Here is a 20462-nt window from a genome sequence, read left to right as displayed (position 1 = left end):
AACAAACCCAACTACCTCCTTCCGGACCAAACGCTTTTTTATAAGATTAGTTCCATTTATACCGAGACGGAAAGATCGTCTGAGACGAGTAGTTTGTAAAACGTGATCGTCTCAGTATAAATAGAACTAATGGTTCTCGTCAATCTCTTACCCCGAGCCACTACTTGTTGATTTTACTAATGGAGGCCCAACACAGATCTGTAAAGCCCGTGGGGCTAGATCCGCGGCCTTTATCGAAAAGTGAAGCAAGTTTCGGTTGGATTTCCTACCAAAGAAATCATGTGACAACAAGAAATTTTACTGGTTTGAGAGATGCGAAATAGCGTTTGCCGCCTACTTTTTTTATCTCGTGTTCCGAAAACAATTAAAATGCTAGATCCTATCCATCGGCACGAAATTTAAAAAGTCAAATTTTCACTTCACTTTTGTTTGCTGGAGAAAGCTTAAACTTGCCTATCCAGCCCTTTGGGCTTCACAGATATCTGTGACGCCCAATAGACATGATGTAATTGTTCGTGAACGCTATCAGAATCATTGAAAACGAACTAAAGGGACTGGGTTTGAGTTTGTCGTTCTCATTTGAAAATCAGGGTGAAAGTTGGGATCATATCGGTTTCACTAGTCCAGTTGTAATCAATATATGTGATTTTTGAGGAATTTATTTATTCTGTAGACCGGAATCACTGGTCCAGTATTTATCCAAATTACCATCTCGACTGGTACACAATTCACCCAAAGCCCCCACTAGCCCAGCGTTTGCCCAAATTATTCCCATTTCCATTGGTACACAAAATCAACAAGACGACTTGAAGTCGAAAATTTCGCCTAAAGTTTAAACTGCATGGGAAAAAACAAGAAGTAGAGATGAAAGCTAATCTGAAGTCTACTTTACATCAAGCCTCAAAATCGCTAAAAAGATAAGATCAATTTACGAACAATGGTTGTTTAATTCTTAAGAACTAATAACTGAAGGGCATATCACCATCTATAAAGAGTTATTAATTTGATTCTTATAGAAATAAAAACCTTATCAGGGAAAACTTCGTCGGGGAAAAGTGACGAAATCTTGGCCAAGTGACGAATATTTTTCCCCGACGAAAATTTACCCCGGCCTTAATGCGTTTACCAACTACCAGCAATTGACGAATATATATTATTCCCGACGAAGCTTTCCCCGGTAATGTAAATATGTTCATATTGCGCGCCATCCCTTGATTACTTTGTAAGAAATAATTACCGAAGGCTATATCACCTTCTATCGAGAGTTATTGATTTGATTCTTATAAAATATATGCTTATAAGAAAAATAAATATGCTCATATTGCCTGCCATCTATTGTTTACTTTGTAAGAACTAATTACCGAAGGGTGTATCACCGTCTATCAAGAGTTACTGATTTGATTCTTATAAAGTATATGCTTATAAGAAAAATAAATATGCTCATATTGCCTGCCATCTATTGTTTACTTTGTAAGAACTAATTACCGAAAGGTATATCACAGTCTATCAAGAGTTATTGATTTGATTCTTATAAAATATATGCTTATAAGAAAAATAAATATGCTCACATTGTGCGCCATCCCTTGTTTACTTTGAAAGAACTAATTACCGAAAGGTATATCACAGTCTATCAAGAGTTATTGATTTGATTCTTATAAAGTGTATGCTTATAAGAAAAATAAATATGCTCATACATATTGTGTGCCATCTATTGTTTACTTTGTAAGAACTAATTACCGAAAGGTATATCACAGTCTATTAAGAGTTATTGATTTGATTCTTATAAAGTGTATGCTTATAAGAAAAATAAATATGCTCATACATATTGTATGCCATCCCTTGTTTACTTTGACAGAACTAATTACCGAAAGGTATATCACCGTTTATCAAGAGTTATTGATTTAATTCTTATAAAGTGTATGCTTATAAGAAAATAAAGAAAAAATCCAAACTGTGAAGCTAACTGAAGCTAAAGACACAAAGATATATGACGTAATCCAAAGAAAACCCGCGAAAATCGTTCCATCGTCCGTGGTTATACGAACGTGTAAAATGTAAATTAAGCTTAGTAAGTTCGTCCACCGTATCGAGTACTTTCGTTTTCTAAATTTTCGTCCGAGGACACCGCCACTGAATGCCTATCGTAATACTTTCGCTAAGGCGAAATTAACTAGGTCACAGTGTGGATGTGAACCATTGAGTTTCAAGCCGAAGGCTAGAGGTCAATCTCCTTGGTAGGATTTGAAGCCAACAAATCCTACCAAAGTTGCGCGGCCTTGAGCGACCCGCCTGGTTTTTACACAAATAACAGATTGAAACTAAAATTTACCGCTTAATTTCGAAAAATATATCACTCGAAAACAAAGGAATTGCTAGATTCAATCCGTCATCAAAAATACGGCGCATATTTTAAGGCTTCAATTTTTCTTGCCTGAGAAAGGTTAGAGATTGACCTCTAGCCCTTCGGGCTTGAAACTCAATGATGTGAACCACACTGAAACGACCGCCTTCCATCACGCAATCACGCATCACGCTCGCGAAAGAGCGCGCGCACATTATTAACGCTTACATGTCATGTACCAGATAAACATGTCATCTCCAGTACATTTTAGATTATTCATTGAAAACAGATTACAATATAGTCATTTTTCATGTCTCGATTATTCAATTCCGAATATAAGACATTCAGGCGAAAAAAAGGGAAACACCTGGGTAATCTAGTTAAAAAAACCGAAAGTAAATGGTAGACAAACTAATGAGCCAAGGCAAAACGAGATTAGCGTACCACTATGAAAGAAACCGCCTCCGGCGGTCGATAAGGTTGCTTATTTGATATAGATAAGGGATTTCCCAAGTTTTAGAGCTTCTAGTTGCCAGATAATGTTTTATATAAACTATTTTTATTTGTTGATACATTTACCGACTACATACAGTGGGGGCGTACGGTATTTCGGAATTGCGGAAATCGACCCTTTTTCTTCGGAATTTCGGAAATCGGGAAAAATTCCCTCGGTATTTCGGAATGTTGAAATTGTTTTGGTATCGGAAATCCATGAATTTTTGCTTCAGAATTTCGTTATTATAAAGTTTTTATTGTGGAATAGTGCAACACACTTGAGAGGGTTTGTAACAAGATATTGATTGAAGGATTGATATCTTTGCGTTTAAACTGAATGAAAATAAATTAAGGAATAATAAGTATTTGAATTGATAAAATAAATGAAAATAGTGACTAAATAACAAAATTAGGAGCTTAAATTGATAATTGATTTATGAAACTTAGACTAATTTGAGAAACAATTTGAGTGAACAGAAAATGATACGAAAGAATAAAAGTATGATAGAATCTTAGAAAAAATTACTAAGTCTTAACCTAACCTAACCTAGGACAGCAATGGGTAGAAGCCAAAAGGGCAAATGCAGAGCCTAAAGTTGAGCCAACCTAAGACTAGGAGAAGAGAAAACAAAAAGTGAGAAATGCAAACAAAAAGCTTACCGGCTGGCCCAATGTGATTGCTGTGAAAATGACCAGTGAAATGAGTGGATTACCAGCTGGGTAAATCCACAGTGAAATGCAAATTATTATTAAATATTCAATTCAGCAAATTCCATTTACCAATTTAATAATGCTTCTTTCGTTATTACGTCCCAAGAGTAGGCGATTAGGCGTGATCAGAGATCGAGATTCTCCAGATCAGTTTTACTACCAACACAAATTGGCAGATCATTGATTGAGTTAGCAATGACAGCAGCTAACGTTTCCCATTGCATGAGTGATAGTCGCTGATTGTTGATGAACTTCTGTAACGATTTGTTGACTTCTTGGATTTTTCGTTCAACTTTTCCATGCATGTTATGCCCGCCAACTGGGCATATAGAAAAGTCGATGGCTTTGTTTCGATGTAATTTGGATTGAAGATCGACAAAGTCCAACTTCATGTTGTTACATCCTTTGATCAGTTGACTTCCACCATCACAGTAGAGCTTCTTCGGATATCCATGGTCGCAAGCAAATCGGGTGAATGATAATATGAACCAATCAGTAGAATAATCGTCCATCACTTTAATAGATATAGCTGAGGTTGTAGAACAGCAGATAACAACAAGCCAAATCTTCACAGTTGTGCGCTTGTGACTAGGTGAAAAGGATAAATATGGACCGGACAGATCAACTTGTGATGCATAGAAGGCTGGTGCAACTGTTAGATTTGATTCTGATATGGGCCCCATGACAACTTCAACTGATTTCTTCATTAGGAAACGACATCTTTGACAGTTTTTACGAATGAGCTTGATCATGGACCGATATTCGATAATGTAGGCCTTCTTTAGAAGTTATCGAATTGTTGTTTCAACTCCAGTGTGTTGGCAAATGGGATGGTTCCAGTGAATGTCGAGAGCGATACTGAAAGCGATAGGTGAGTGATTGCTGAGTACGGGTACGCAGAAGGTATCGTTTGAGAGGTCTTTCATTGTCAAGGTGAATTTTCCAATGATTGATACTTCATCTGATGGAAGAATTCTACCAGTATAATGTAGAATACCATTCTTTTCTTGAGTGATCTTGTCGAATTTCTTTGGCTGAATGAATTGAAGTACTTCTCTTGTCCCAATTCTGAAGAAATATTGCTCTGAATCCTTAATTTCCTCATCTGACAAGTTTGCTTGATAAACCCAATTTTGATTTTTAATTCTCTTCTGGATGTTCCGACAAAAACGAATGACATATTCAATGATTCTGACAACTTTTGTGAATGAGTGACGATTGGGATCAATTAGATAGTTCGAGAAAGCATAGTAATCTTTGACGACATCATTGACTTTTGAGACGTGTGAATCGACTTCACCTGGGTTGAATTTGAGCTTGACTTCCTCTGGTTTGAAGATGGGAAATTCGCTATGCTTGAGTTGCAACCAAGGATGACCATTGATCCATGCTGAATCAGCATCAACGTCCTTGATGGATGCGCCTCTTCGAGTTCCAATATCAGCAAGATTATTATCAGATTGGATGTAATACCATTGATTAGCAGTCGTAAAGCGAAGGATTTCTATCACTCGATTCCTGACCCATTGATCCAAAGGCTTTTCGTCGTTGGTAATCCAGAATAGACTTGCTTGATTATCGGTGAGTTTGATTGCATTCTTGTGATACTTGTTGAATGATCTACGAACAACTTCTCCTGTGTAGGCGTTAATCAAAGCTGCGTAGAGCTCGGCTCTTGGTAGTGACATTCCTTTAGGTACAACACGTGTTCTGGATAGGACAAGTTGACATGACGAGCCTCCTGATTTCTTCTTGAAACGAACATAGATACAGGAGCATACTGTTGACTGGCTAGCGTCGCCAAAATCGATGGTTTCCAGGTCGAGAGAAATTGCATCTTCAGGAATGATAGCACGTTGATATTTGAGGTTGTTGATTTCCTTCATCAGGTCGAAGTGTGATTCCCACAATGGTCTTAGTTCATCTGGGATCTTGTCATCCCAGTCGAGTTTTCGGTGAACCAGTTCTTGTAGATCCAACTTCATAGCAGCAACGATTGGGGTGACTTTTCCTGTAATATCAAAAATTTCTGCTACTTTCGATGCGCAGTGTCTTCGAGTGAGTTTGACAGGAATGATGTTGACAGTGTTTGATGGCTTTTTACCACGATATTTCTTCGCAAAGTTGAGTTGACTGATATTGAGTGATAACATATCGTCTTTAAGAAACCATCGCATTCCGCCAACGTGAATCGTCTCTCCATCGTCTGTGAGATTCTCCAACGGTTTTTCTCCAGAAAAAGAAACACCTTTCAGTTGGAATCCTCCTTTGTTGATGTTGAGTTCGATGTCGTCTGCCAAAATGTGGGCTTGTTGGATTGATTGAGCACCAGTGATACAGTCATCTACGTAGACGTCATTCTGTATCACTTCGTTGGCTTTTGGATATTGATCTTTTGATAATTTGGCTACCTTTCGTAATGCATACTCAGATTGGTTTCCACTCGATCGAACGCCATATATAAGTGTTTTTATGACTTTTTCTTTGGGTATCTTCGAAGGATTAAGGTTTTCTTCCCAAATGTATCGTTGGTAGCACCAGTCTGATTGGTTGAGTCTGACTGTATTGTACATTTTTCTCACGTCGGTATGAACTCCAACTCGGTGCATTGACCACCGGATGATGATTTCTTGGAGTTTATTTAGATTGTTACGACCCTTGGCCAAGAGATCATTAAGACTATAACCAGAGGACGTAGCTTGAGAGGCATCAAATACAATTCGGCAAGGTGTGCTTACCGAATTCCCCTTCCACACAGCACGCCAAGGAATGAAGTTCTGGATTGGATGGTTTTGCAGTGAGTCTTGAACGTCTTGTGGGAGTTTTTCAACGTATTCGACATAATTGAGTTGCTGAAGCTTCGATTCCGAATCCAAAATGTCTTGCTTGTCTTTGATATTGGATGGGTTGTTCAGCTTTCTGAGTTGTTGCTTGAAGGTTTTCATTGCACGATCTTTGTTGGCAGCAAGGCGATTTGGGCTTGAGATGAATGGAAGTGAGGCTGTTGTAGTTGATGTTTCCAGATTGATGGTGACAGATGCATTGATTAGGCTTTGCTCCACTTCCTCCCTCAAGCTGATTGTTTGGTATTGGTCGAAGTGCTTGCAATCCTTGCACGTTCTGCAAGATGGACATATGTAGGACACTTCACAACCAGTAGACTCGACTTGTTCGAACAGTCGCTGTTGATGTGTGAGATGGACATCTGAGTGATTCTGATCGTCAAGAAGCAGTTGTTCTTCCTGATAGCCAAGTATTGATTGATTGTTGAATAAGTACTTTCCTCTATTAATAAAGAAGGCTTTTGATGACGTAAAGAAGCTGTTGTGAATTTCGGTAAATAGTTTATGCAGACCTCCGATGACACCTCTTCCTCCGTCTGAGTTGATGAATGAAGATTTATAGATAGATAATCCAGAATCCAATTGGTGAACAAGCTTTGGATGATAGCGCAGATACTTGACACCAATCATCAAGTGGACTTCTCCTCCAACATGGGGTGGTAGTTTGGGTAGAGGATCAATTCCTCCTGATGATTTGTAGTGGGTAGTTATGTCCTTCTCAACCTCAATGAGTGGGTAGATGGGAAAGTTTGATGTGATTTGATCCAAGCAGATTCCTGAGAGGGTGACGATTCTTCCATCCTGAAGTGGAAGATTGACTTTGTAGCTTCCTGAAGATACAGTGGCTGTGTTTCCAACACCTCCAATGTTGATTGATTCGCTACTGAATTTGATGGCTGATGATCCAAGAAGTTGAACAGCTTTGGTTGATAGTATGAAGTCAGAGCAACCATTGTCGTAAAAGATGTTGACTCTATTGCCATTGACAGTAATTGTCTGAAGAAGATAGATTCCTTTCAGACTTGAATGAAGAGTGGAATGACAGTTTGATTTGCTTCACGAAATCTGGTAAGTGTGAACTTCGCATGAATCTAGACTTGAACCGATCGAGAATATCTTGATTTGATTGATTGTCATTGTGCTCTTCGCATAATAGGACATGTTTCTTGATGGTATACTGGTGGTGACTGGGGTGTGGACATGTAAAGTCCCTCTGGCATCGACCATCAGAGTGCTTTCCTTTGGATGCGTCAGCACCTGGCAGAAGACATTGAGTGCAGAATCCCTTTTTATTGATGATTGCTAGACGAGCTGCAGGTTTCTTCTCGACGAAATCTTTGCATGTATAGTATTGGACGATCTTGGAACCATTTGGACCATTTGATACCATGTGCTCTGATGATGATGGAGCTTCTCCACACAGTTGACATTTGACTGGATCGTTTTGGTTGCCAAGGAATGTCTTCTTCTTTGGAATTGGATTTGTTTGAGGTGGATCCTTCTTCTCGTTAGTACGTTGAGTTTGAATGCTGAATTTTTGTTTATTCAGCTTTTCCTCTTTCTCAAGAAAAGTTAGCAACTTCCCCCAAGTTTGTTTTGGAGTGAATTCATCATCGCTGATGCTTGACAAGAATCTTGTGAGACGACCCTCGCCGAGTTGTTGGTAAATTCGTGGAAGTGACTCTCCATAGTAAAGATTGTCTTCAATTTGATGTTTGTGAGCAAGTTGCATCACTTCACGAATGATATTTGAGAACTTGCTGAGTGCGATGACGAGTTTTTCAGGATCACAACTTTTGGCGATTTCAGATTCATTGAGTGTCTGAAGTCTTTTCGTTAGAAGAGTTCTCGAATCCCCAAAAGCTACTTTTAGACGTTGCCAAATATCATCGATATTGTCAAGGCTTCGAACGAGAGTGATGGCTGGCTCACCAAGATGATTGTTTTTGAGAAGATCAGGTATGTAGCTTGAAGGAGTTGATTTGATATATAATTTCTCAAAGTTCGATTTGAAAGTATAAAAGTCAATAGGTGATTCATACCCACAGAATTTGTCGAGCTTGATTTTAATGTTAGTCATTCTCCAGTTCTCTCTTGGTGTACTCTCGATGGACAGCAGTATTGAAGTCGAGTTTTTTCGAGTTGAGCTTGATGAGAAGTGCACCCATATTCATGATGGTTTCTGAAGCATCACTATCGGTGATTGGTGATTGAAGAAGTTTCTCGTACTTGATGGATAACCTGTCAAGATTGTCGGAGAGTTTGGATGATTCGTCCTTGAGTTGGGTAAGTTGTTTATCGTCCAACTTTTGAAGATCTTGAGTGATAGTTGAATTGATTTCGAAGAGATTTTGTTGCATAACCTCAATACTGAATGCAATAGATTTCTCATTACTGATAGTTGTTTGTGATGTCACTTGGGTATTGGCGAGATTTAGTTTGGATTTGTGATCTCGAGCTGATATATTGTACGTCTTGATTGATGTTTCTGCTCTCAGGGCTGATAGAATGAGGTCATCTTGATCATCCAAGTTCGATTCTATGCACAGGAGTCTCAGCTCATCTCGTCTTGAATTCATTTGTGAAATGGTTGGATCGACTTCAGTGGCAGTCAAACCATTGATTGGTGTCTCATCGATTGCATCATTGATAGCTGCAATTAGGACTTTGATTTTATTGATGGTGCTTTCATTTGTCGAAGGCATGATGGTTTCACGAAGTGAAAGATTTGCAAGTTGACTGGAAAGATGGTCCTCGACGTGGATACTCCGACCAGTGTTGTGAAGTTCCTTATAGTTTATACGAGGAAGATTTCTCTTTGACATAAATGTTTGGCTGAATTGATGAAGTTGATTGAGTTGAGTGTGATTGGAGGGTGTGGCTCCGTTTGAATGTGGAATAGTGCAACACACTTGAGAGGGTTTGTAACAAGATATTGATTGAAGGATTGATATCTTTGCGTTCAAACTGAATGAAAATAAATTAAGGAATAATAAGTATTTGAATTGATAAAATAAATGAAAATAGTGACTAAATGACAAAATTAGGAGCTTAAATTGATAATTGATTTATGAAACTTAGACTAATTTGAGAAACAATTTGAGTGAACAGAAAATGATATGAAAGAATAAAAGTATGATAGAATCTTAGAAAAAATTACTAAGTCTTAACCTAACCTAACCTAGGACAGCAATGGGTAGAAGCCTGTGCCAAAAGGGCAAATGCAGAGCCTAAAGTTGAGCCAACCTAAGACTAGGAGAAGAGAAAACAAAAAGTGAGAAATGCAAACAAAAAGCTTACCGGCTGGCCCAATGTGATTGCTGTGAAAATGACCAGTGAAATGAGTGGATTACCAGCTGGGTAAATCCACAGTGAAATGCAAATTATTATTAAATATTCAATTCAGCAAATTCCATTTACCAATTTAATAATGTTTAAGTTTGACTCTGACTGACAACATGTCAACAAAGAATTGAGCTCCTTGCTCTACAATGTTTCAACACAGAATGAAAAAAATGAGAGAGTAAAAAAAAGAGAAATCTGAGGAGATAATTGCTCCCCAATTATAAAATCATTAAGTGAGAAAAACCTAGAGTAATTATATAATACAAAAGAAAATATACTAAACTAAGTGTGATGTGAGGTAATAAATGATGATGTGAAGTGATGATTTGCTAATGATAAAGTAATTAAATATACAAAAGAAATGAAATTTTTGAGCTATTTTTTATATAAGAAACTAAACGATTTTTAACTGAATTTTTATATTTTTTATAAGAATGTTTTTCTAATTTTGATAAGAACATTGAGCAGACTAATGCTGTTCATGTGACATTTATCCCCCTTTTTCGGAATTCATACATAATCAAATTTGATGAAAAATTAGTCAAAATGAGGGGAAATACCCATTGAGTTTCAAGCCCGAAGGGCTAGAGGTCAATCTCTAACCTTTCTCAGGCAAGAAAAATTGAAGCCTTAAAATATGCGCCGTATTTTTGATGACGGATTGAATCTAGCAATTCCTTTGTTTTCGAGTGATATATTTTTCAAAATTAAGCTGTAAATTTTAGTTTCAATCTGTCATTTGTGTAAAAACCAGGCGGGTCGCTCAAGGCCGCGCAACTTTGGTAGGATTTGTTGGCTTCAAATCCTACCAAAGAGGTTGACTTCTAGCCCTTCGGGCTTATACTTCATTGGAAATACCCCCAATAAATCGGTATCGGAATTGCAAGTATTTTTTTACGGAATCTCGGAAATTTTAGCAAAATTATTCGGTAAAGCCGCACACGCTTGCAAAAATATAGAGACGTCAGTGGAGCAATCCCATCACCTGCGTTCAGCAGTGCAAAAAAGCGCGCGCAAATTTTATTTTTCAATATGGCAGCTAGAAATTTTACATATGTTTAATCCATCCCCTATCTATCTCTGGTTAAAGAAATGTCTGCACATTGTTTGCAAGGTATGAAGCTTACAGAGTTTATTTACGAAATTAAAAAGTAAAGTAACTTCAGAAAATGCATTAGAAGTAGGAACACCCTCGCGAGCCAGGGCCGATAAACGATTCTGCGACTTAAAGAGGCCAGTACCGTAAAATTGTAGGAATCCACGCGTCAACGCGTCCATCAGAATCATCAATAGCGTAAGCGGGTTAGATAAGCCATGGAGTCGAGGGTGAAGTAGGAAAAAATGTAATTTTTGGAGGGAATGCTGGAGAAATTGTTGAGATGCAAGATTTTCCTCTTAAGTGCCATTTCAACCGGTGCGATTCTGCTCTTTCTATCGTACTGGGCGATGATCAATTCCATCACTTCACTGGTAGATATTGAATAGTATAATTTCAAATTTCATTGTCAAATTTCAGTTCAGCGTGTTTTTAAGTGCAACAATAAACCATGAAAAACAGTTGTTGTATTTGTCAGTAATTGGCCATTAAAGGCTTCCGTTTCCTTTTATGAAATGTATCAAAAGAAAATACTAGGCTCACCCGAAAATATACAACTTTTTAATCCTAGAACTCAATGTATAGCAATGTGCCCTCCCGGTAATACCATAATGACATTATGGCAACTCCTGAACTTGGGCACAGGATGTACGGTGTATCCACATTTTGTGGATTGCATTGTGGAGTCACAAGAGTGCTCAAACTGCGAGCAGCGTGCAATGCATAATGCAAATAGTGAGCGTCTTAAATGAAGACTCTCCACCCAATCCAAGAGTGCTCAAACTACGAAAGTAGTGAGCCAATATACAATGTATAGCAATGTGCCCTCCCGGTTATTACAATAATGGCTTTATGGCAACTCCTGAACTTGGGCACAGGATGTACGGTTACACATTTTGTGGATTGCATTGTGGAGTCACAAGAGTGCTCAAACTGCGAGCAGCGAGCAATGCATAATGCAAATAGTGAGCGTCTTAAATGAAGACTCTCCACCCAATTCAAGAGTGCTCAAACTACAAAAGCAGTGAGCCAATATACAATGTTTAGCAATGTGCCCTCCCGGTCATTACCATAATGGCTTTATGGCAACTCCTGAACTTGGGCACAGGATGTACGGTTACACATTTTGTGGATTGCATTGTGGAGTCACAAGAGTGCTCAAACTGCGAGCAGCCAGCAATGCATAATGCAAATAGTGAGCTCTTAAATGAAGACTCTCCACCCAATCCAAGAGTGCTCAAACTACAAAAGCAGTGAGCCGATATACAATGTATAGCAATGTGCCCTCCCGATTATACCATAATGGCTTTATGGCAACTCCTGAACTTGGGCACATGATGTACCGTTACACATTTTGTGAATTGCATTGTGGAGTCACAAGAGTGCTCAAACTGCGAGCAGCAAGCAATGCATAATGCAAATAGTGAGCGTCTTAAATGAAGACTCCCCACCCAATCCAACAGTGCTCAAACTACAAAAGCAGTGAGCCAATATACAATGTATAGCAATGTGCCCTCCCAGTTATTACCATAATGGCTTTATGGCAACTTATGTGCTATATGTGCTTGAATTCTATTTGACTTTGAGAGCTTCATTGAAGATCAAGAAGTAGAAAGATAAACAAGACGACTTAAAGTCGAAAATTTCGCCTAGAATTTAAACTACATAGGAAAAACAAGAAGTAGAGATTGAAGCTAATCTGAAATCTACTTTACATCGAGCCTTGATGAAACAATTTTACAAAAACAACGAGGCTTAAAATCGCTAAAAAAAGAGACCAATTTAAGAACAACTGTTGTTTAATTTTTAAGAACTAATAAACAAAGGTAATATCACCGTCTATCAAAAGTTATTTATTTGATTCTTATAAAGCAAATGCTTATATAAGAAAAATGAATATACTCATATTGTGCGCTATCTCTTGTTTATTTTGTAAGAGCTAATTACCGAAAGGTATAAAGGTATATTACCGTCTATCAAGAGTTATTGATTTGATTCTTATAAAGTAAATGCTTATAAGAATAATAAATATGCTCATAATGTGCGCCGTCCCTTGATTACCTTGTAAAAACTAATTACCGAAAGGTATATCACCGTCTATCGAGAGTTATTGATTTGATTCTTATAAAGTAAATGCTTATAAGAAAATAAATATGCTCATATTGTGTGCCATCCCTTGTTTACCTTGAAAGAACTAATTACCGAAAGGTATATCACAGTCTATCAAGAGTTATTGATTTGATTCTTATAAAGTATATGCTTATAAGAAAAATAAATAAGGTCATATTGTGCGCCATCCCTTGTTTACTTTGTAAGAACTTATTACCGAAAGGTATATCACCGTCTATCAAGAGTTATTGATTTGATTCTTATAAAGTATATGCTTATAAGAAAAATAAGTAAGCTCATATTGTGCGCCATCCCTTGTTTACTTTGTAAGAACTAATTACCAAAAGGTATATCACCGTCTATCAAGAGTTATTGATTTGCTTCTTATAAAGTATATGCTTATAAGAAAAATGAATATGCTCATATTGTGCGCCAAACTTTGTTTACTTTGTAAGAACTAATTACCAAAAGGTATATCACCGTCTATCAAGAGTTATTGATTTGATTCTTATAAAGTATATGCTTATAAGAAAAATAAGTAAGCTCATATTGTGCGCCATCCCTTGTTTACTTTGTAAGAACTAATTACCAAAAGGTATATCACCGTCTATCAAGAGTTATTGATTTGCTTCTTATAAAGTATATGCTTATAAGAAAAATAAATATGCTCATATTGTGCGCCAAACTTTGTTTACTTTGTAAGAACTAATTACCAAAAGGTATATCACCGTCTATCAAGAGTTATTGATTTGATTCTTATAAAGTATATGCTTATAAGAAAAATAAATATGCTCATATTGTGCGCCAAACTTTGTTTACTTTGTAAGAACTAATTACCGAAAGGTACATCACCATCTATCAAGAGTTATTGATTTGATTCTTATAAAGTATATGCTTATAAGAAAATAATAAATATGCTCATATTGCCTGCCATCTCTTGTTTACTTTGTAAGAACTAATATACCGAAGGGTATATCACCGTTTATCAAGAGTTATTGATTTGATTCTTGTAAAGTATATGCTTATAAGAAAAATAAATATGCTAAATTTGTGCGCCATCCCTTGTTTACTTTGTAAGAACTAACTACCGAAAGGTATATCACAGTCTATCATGAGTTATTAGATTTGATTCTTATGAAGTATATGCTTATAAGAAAAATAAATATGCTCATATTGTGCGCCATCCCTTGTTTGCTTTGTAAGAACTAATTACCGAAAGGTATATCACCGTCTATCATGAGTTATTGGATTTGATTCTTATGAAGTATATGCTTATAAGAAAATAAAGAAAAATCCAAACTGTGAAGCTGAAGACACAAAGATATATGACGTAATCCAAAGAAAACCCGCGAAAATCGTCCGTGGTTATACGAACGTGTAAAGTATAAATTAAGTTTAGTAAGTTCGTCCACCGTATCGAGTACTTTCGTTTTCTAAATTTTCGTCCGATGACACCACCGCTGAATGCCTATCGTAATACTTTCGCTAAGGCGAAATTAACTAGGTCACAGTGTGGATCTAAACCACACTGAAACGACCGCCTTCCATCACGCATCACGCTCGCGAAAGAGAGCGCGCACATATTAACGCCTTCATGTCATCTCCAATACATTTTAGATTATTCATTGAAAACAGATTACAATATAGTCATTTATCATGTCTCGATTATTCAATTCCGAATAAAAGACATTCAGGGAAAAAAAAGAGAAACACCTGAGTAATCTAGTTAAAAAAACCGAAAGTAAATGGCAGACAAAGTAATGAGCCAAGGCAAAACGAGATTAGCGTACCACTATGAAAGAAACCGCCTCCGGCGGTCGATAAGTGAAAGCAAAATTTCACATGCATTTAATATCTGTATCTAGTCTACACGTTTGTTATTTTGTGAACCAGTAAATTTTGGCTGAGTCTCAATTGTTCTTGATCTTTTGAAATCTTCAGGCTTAAATGTTCTCAAGTTGTTCTTATATCTAGAATTTCTTTTGACTACTGATTATTCTCAAATCAAAACTTAACTTTCCAAAGGCAAAGTTCAATCGAAAGTAGACTCGAGTTTAGCTTATTCTTTGGCGCTTTGAGCATAAATTAACCATACAGGGGTGGACGAACCTTTCCAGGGGGTATTTTGGAGAAGAATTTCCAAGGGGTCTAAGGTGAAAATCGGCGTTTTTCCAAGGGGTCAGGGGTCAAAGCAATGGCTACCTATTTATCCACAGGTTTACGGAAAATCTTTGTTTTTTTCCTGGGGGTTTGGGAAAATTTTCCCATTTTTCCAGGGGGTATTTTTTGATCTGAAAAGGTTTGAACACCCCCCCCCTGTATGGATATTAAATGGAATAGCCCAATGTTCTTATTTTTTGATGCATTTTAGATCGTTTTTTGCCTCGACCTTTTTTGTGCCTTATTTTACCATATTTTGCCCATTAACGGTCAACAAAATATCAGACATCTTAGCCTCAAGCCTGTTCTTAAATTGTTGTTATTATTTGGCCATTTTGAACCTCATTGTTCTTACAGATTTTTCTTATGAAAAAAGAGAATAAGCGAAAACCGTGTTTTTTTTAATAAACGAAAAACACGACTTTTTTAACAACCGAAAAATATGACTTTTAACAAGCGAAAAATGAGATTTTTAAAAAGCGAAAATACCATTTTTAACAACCGAAAAACACGACTTATTTAACAAGCGAAAAATGAAATTTTTAACAAGCGAAAAAAACATTTTTAACAACCGAAAAATATGACTTTTAACAAGCGAAAAATGAGATTTTTTAACAAGCGAAAAATAGGATTTTTAACAAGCGAAAAATACGATTTTTAACAAGCGAAAAATGAGATTTTTTAACAAGCGAAAAATTGGATTTTTAACAAGCGAAAAATACGATTTTTAACAAGCGAAAAATATGACTTTTAACAAGCGAAAAATATGACTTTTAACAAGCGAAATATATGACTTTTAACAAGCGAAAATGGCCATTCCGTTTTAACCGCAATAAATAATTTTGAAACAAACGGCACGTCATACAAATAAATATAATTTTATGTTCTGTAAAAGCTGTTGCTTTTTTGAAAATATTTTTCTTTTTGGCTTCTATAAAAAAAAAAGTTTTCTTATGCCTGCATTGGCCCCTGATCTTTTATATTTTTGATGTCTTTTTTCTAAAAAAATGTTCATCTTTTTCTTTCTACAGCTTTTTTTTTTTTTTTTTTTTTTTTTTTTTTTTTGTAGCATAGTATTTGCAATGATAAAAATATCTAAAAATAGTACAACGTAATTTTGCTAATATTGATGATAAAGTAAAAATCTTTCCTAAACTAAAAAACATTCGCTGGAGTAAGAAGAAGACATTACTGTCTTTTCACCTAACCCCTTGAAGCGAAGTTTGTTTATTTACAGACTAAGTAGTGAAAAAAAGTATAAATGTAATATAGTTTATATAATAATAAAAAGAGAAAGAAGTAGAAGATAAAGTTATTAACAAAGAGACATTTCGAGTTTTTACGATAGTATTAAAAATATTTCTCAATGTCAAGATTCATTATATATTTTTTAGTTGATTTATTGAAACATAATTTGCATTTTTCTGTGCAGGATTTTTTGAGTTCTTTGCTAAGAACATTATTCCACATGAATGGACCCCTGTATTTGATTGCAAACCTTTTTACGGCTAATTTCGCGTCCTGTATTTTAAAAGCATTCTTTGAATATCTTGTTTGATATTTGTGTGATATTATCGGGAATTGGGTTAAAAACGCTTTTGGGCAAGTCTTGGTTTTGACACTACCCATAAAAGAAATTGTTTGCAAGATATTTAATTGATAAATATTAAGTGCGCCCAATCTTTGAAACGATGACTAATTGGAGCAAATTTGTTTACACCAACATAATGCGCAATGCATGTTTTTGTTTACTATAGAGTTTTTTAAGGTTAGTTTTAAAAGTACTACCCCATATTATGTTGCAATAGTTAAGGTAGCTATGAATGAAAGCAAAGTATAGTTTTTTTAAGGAATCTATGTCTAGTACCTTTTTAGCTTTATATAAGATACCTATATTTTTTAGAGATTTTATTTTCGATGCTTGATATATGTTTATTCCAGTTTAGAGACTCATCAATTATTACTCCAAGAAAAGTTGTATCATACACACGTTTAATTTGAGTATCATTTATACAAAGAGATGGTAACCTTAGGGGTAGGTCATCTACTTTATTTCGTTTCCAAAATAATATATATTTGGTCTTTTTAACATTTAAGGATAGTTTATTGGCAATAAACCACTCGTTTATAAGGGTTAATTCATTATTTACGATTTCGAAAAGTGTTTTTAGATTTTTGTTTGAGCAAAATAAGTTTGTGTCGTCAGCAAACAGTATAAAGTCAAGTATGTTAGATGCATTGTGGAGGTCGTTCACGTAGATGAGAAAAAGTAGTGGTCCTAGTATAGATCCCTGTGGGACACCACACTCAACTGCTTTTGGTGTTGTAGTCAAGTCTCCGTATGATACACATTGCTTACGTCAACCAGTCTAAGTTTTTGTCAGTTACTCCGTATCGTTCAAGTTTAGCAGTCAGTATGTTATGGTCAACAGTATCAAAGGCCTTTGATAGGTCAATGAAGACACCAATAGTGAATTCATTTTTTACAAAAGAATCAGCAATCCCGTCTATTAGTCCTAGTAGTGCATGTTCTGTAGAGTGTTTTCGTTGAAAGCCGAATTGTTTTTGGTATAAGAGTTTGTTAGTTGTTAGATATTCGTAAAGTCTGTTGTACATAATTCTTTCAAGTAATTTTGAAAAACAAGGTAGGACTGAAATTGGTCTGTAGTTTCCCGGTTCGTCTTTTTCGCCACTTTTAAAAATAGGCGTTACTTTTGCTATTTTCATGTCGTGGGAAAATCCCCTGTTTTAAGAGAGAGATCAAAGATGTGGTAAAGACAAGGTTTTTAATTATCTCGTATGCATTTTTGCACTACGTTGGTATCAACCTCATCAATGCCTGGACTTTTGTGGATTTTAATGATTTGAAAGCTTGGTCAAGTTCTTCAATTGTCAAAGGTTCAGAAGACATATTTTATCATAGTCTTCAATGTAAGATAACCGTCTTATTAGAATTAGGTATATTTTGACGCTAGGTTTTTACCTATCGAGGAGAAGAAATCGTTGAAAGTTTCAGCTATGGCGGGTTTTTGACTGAGAAATTCGATTTTTGTATTTTAATTCTTGTGGAAATTGTATAGCTATGATCTTGACCTTCCGATTATGTCTTTGATGATATTCCAGATTGTTTTGAATTCCCTTGGAATTTGATAATGCGTTTGAATAATGATCTTTTTGGCTTTCTTTTTAATTTTTTCAAAAATCTTTTAAGTGTTATATGTTATTTAACTATTTCATTATCATAAGTTTTTTTGCTTAAATATTTTCATAAAGTTTTTGTTTTCGCTTGGAAGATTTTATTAAGCCTTCGGTCATCCATGGAAAATTCAGTGTTTTTGGTTTGATCGTGATCTCTGTTTTTGGAAAATTTTTGTCATAGCATCTTGTGAAAATTTCTTTGAAAACATGATAAGAATGTTCTGCATGATTGGTTTCTGTTACAAGTTCCCAGTTCATAGTTTTTAACGAATCACAGAATTTTTTTGATTGATTTTTTGTCAACAAAAACGTTTAGAAAAAATCATTTCGTTTTGATGTTTCTAAATTTTTTTGACAGATGAGAAAGTTTGGGAAGTGGTCAGATACGTCACACTTGATTACACCTGTGAAGTTATTAGTGATGTCATTTGTAATAATATTGTCGATTAATGTTATTGTGTTTGTTGTAATTCTTGTCGGCTTATTTATTGTCGGTACAAGGTTATGTTGAAGAAGAGTATTTACAAAGTTTTTAACGTGTTTACTAGTTTCACAGTGAAGAAGGTTTAAGTTGAAATCACCTGCTATATAAATGCTTTTGTTATTCAGATTCTTATTAGAGATGTGGTTTTTTAAATGTTGTTTAATTTTTTTTAAATTACCCGATGGTTGTCTATCATGAGAGGTATTTTTCGGCCAATCATCGATTCTACTTTTCAAATTTTTACTCTCAGTCTTTCAGCTTCTCAAATCAGCTGTTCAGCTTATATTTATTCCCANGATGTGGTTTTTTAAATGTTGTTTAAATTTTTTTAAATTACCCGATGATTGTCTATATACACAAGAGATTATAATATTTTCAACTTTATTTATTATTTCCATTGTTAAGATTTCACAATCGTTATCATTCACACTAAGAGTTTCATTACGTTTATAATTGAGAGATTCGTGCACAAAAATACACAAACCTCCCCCTTTCTTATACGGTCTAGCTTGGTGTAAAACTTTATACCCCGGAATAGAATATTTAGAGGAACTTTTTTTGCTTTGATTTTCTTCGCTTTTCGCTTCATCCTTTTTACACCAGGTTTCAGTGATGCAAATGATTTTGAAATTGAAATTTAGTTGTTTCAAAAGATATTTAAAATCGTTAAAGTTTTTTGAAATACTTCTGATGTTAAGATTAAGAATAGAAAAGTCCTGATTCAAATTGGGCAGGTCTAAAACGCCTAATACCTACTACTTAATACTTACTACCTAATACTTAATATTTACTGTATATACCTCAAAATTGCTCGAAAATACCTTTAAAATAATCAGCATGCCCAATTCGACCTAATCTGAAAATTTGGTGTTAAAAAAATTTTAACTTTTTGTCTTACAGTCTTTTGAAGACATGAAAATATTTTCTCTCTTTTTTGCTCTTCACTTTATTTTCCCGCGCTTTTTCTATAAAGTTTACAGACTACACACATTTTGTCGAGACACACTTTTTCGTAGGAGAAAAATATTTCGTTTGCTCATATTAGCTTTATTTATAAGAATCAGTCGATCTGAAAATTTAAAATAGGTGAGTATGCCCCTGTTTCATTGGAGCAGACGTAACTGAAGTACAGTAGATGGCAGAGAATATTTAAACATGACTTGATTTTATTACAAACCTGATTTACAAATGACCTTTTCGAGCCAGAATATTGACAGGGTCATTTAATATGGCCTTTTAAAACTTCATTATAATAAGAATTATTAATGTGCTGAATAAGATGCTTTAAATATCACTAGATAGAAATTTCTAGTAGAAAATGCTAAAAGAGAGATTTTTGGAGGTGCTCATTGAACTTTTGCCTATTATTGACAAAGTGACATTATTTGACAAAAATATTATTATAGTTATTGAATATAAAGCCCTACGAACCAATCTTAAGAAGTACTATGACACTGCTCCATATGATGCAGATAATACAAAAGGATACAATTAATGACCTATATTTAATTTCGAAGAGCGTTTAAATAACGTTTTAGCCGATTGGATCTTTATTAAGGAGACAGGGGTGTATAAGAATAATTGATTTGAATATTTACATATGTTTTCTTATAATTAGATCAAAGTCATAAGAGAGAGCAGGAAAAAGAAAAAAACTAAGATAATGACCTTCTGCTTTGT

At 35.4% G+C, this 20462-nt stretch overlaps 2 protein-coding genes across 2 annotated transcripts; both read right to left on the bottom strand.

Annotated features, from left to right (window-relative positions):
* Nucleotides 1–3235: 3235 nt before the first annotated feature.
* On the bottom strand, nucleotides 3236–9909 carry LOC136804042 (uncharacterized). Its single transcript, XM_067060783.1, has 2 exons — nucleotides 9691–9909; nucleotides 3236–9357 (listed from the first exon to the last, which is right to left on the bottom strand). The coding sequence occupies exon 2, from the start codon at nucleotides 7018–7020 to the stop codon at nucleotides 4336–4338; it is 2685 nt and encodes an 894-aa protein (XP_066916884.1). The 5' UTR covers nucleotides 7021–9357; nucleotides 9691–9909; the 3' UTR covers nucleotides 3236–4335.
* Nucleotides 3673–4254, bottom strand: LOC136804043 (uncharacterized). The gene has a single exon (XM_067060784.1). The coding sequence runs from the start codon at nucleotides 4252–4254 to the stop codon at nucleotides 3673–3675; it is 582 nt and encodes a 193-aa protein (XP_066916885.1).
* Nucleotides 9910–20462: the final 10553 nt, after the last annotated feature.

Source organism: Clytia hemisphaerica, unplaced genomic scaffold, assembly GCF_902728285.1.
Source record: "Clytia hemisphaerica strain Z4C2 unplaced genomic scaffold, Clytia hemisphaerica genome assembly, whole genome shotgun sequence".
In the NCBI taxonomy this organism is placed as follows: domain Eukaryota; kingdom Metazoa; phylum Cnidaria; class Hydrozoa; order Leptothecata; family Clytiidae; genus Clytia; species Clytia hemisphaerica.
Note: the sequence above shows the minus strand (reverse complement) of the source record. Positions and strands in the feature narration are given on the sequence as shown.

What these genes read in the sequence shown, in the direction of transcription:
- LOC136804043 (XM_067060784.1), bottom strand. Translation starts at nt 4,254, where the DNA reads ATGAAGAAATCAGTTGAAGTTGTCATGGGGCCCATATCAGAATCAAAT.
- LOC136804042 (XM_067060783.1), bottom strand. Translation starts at nt 7,020, where the DNA reads ATGATTGGTGTCAAGTATCTGCGCTATCATCCAAAGCTTGTTCACCAA.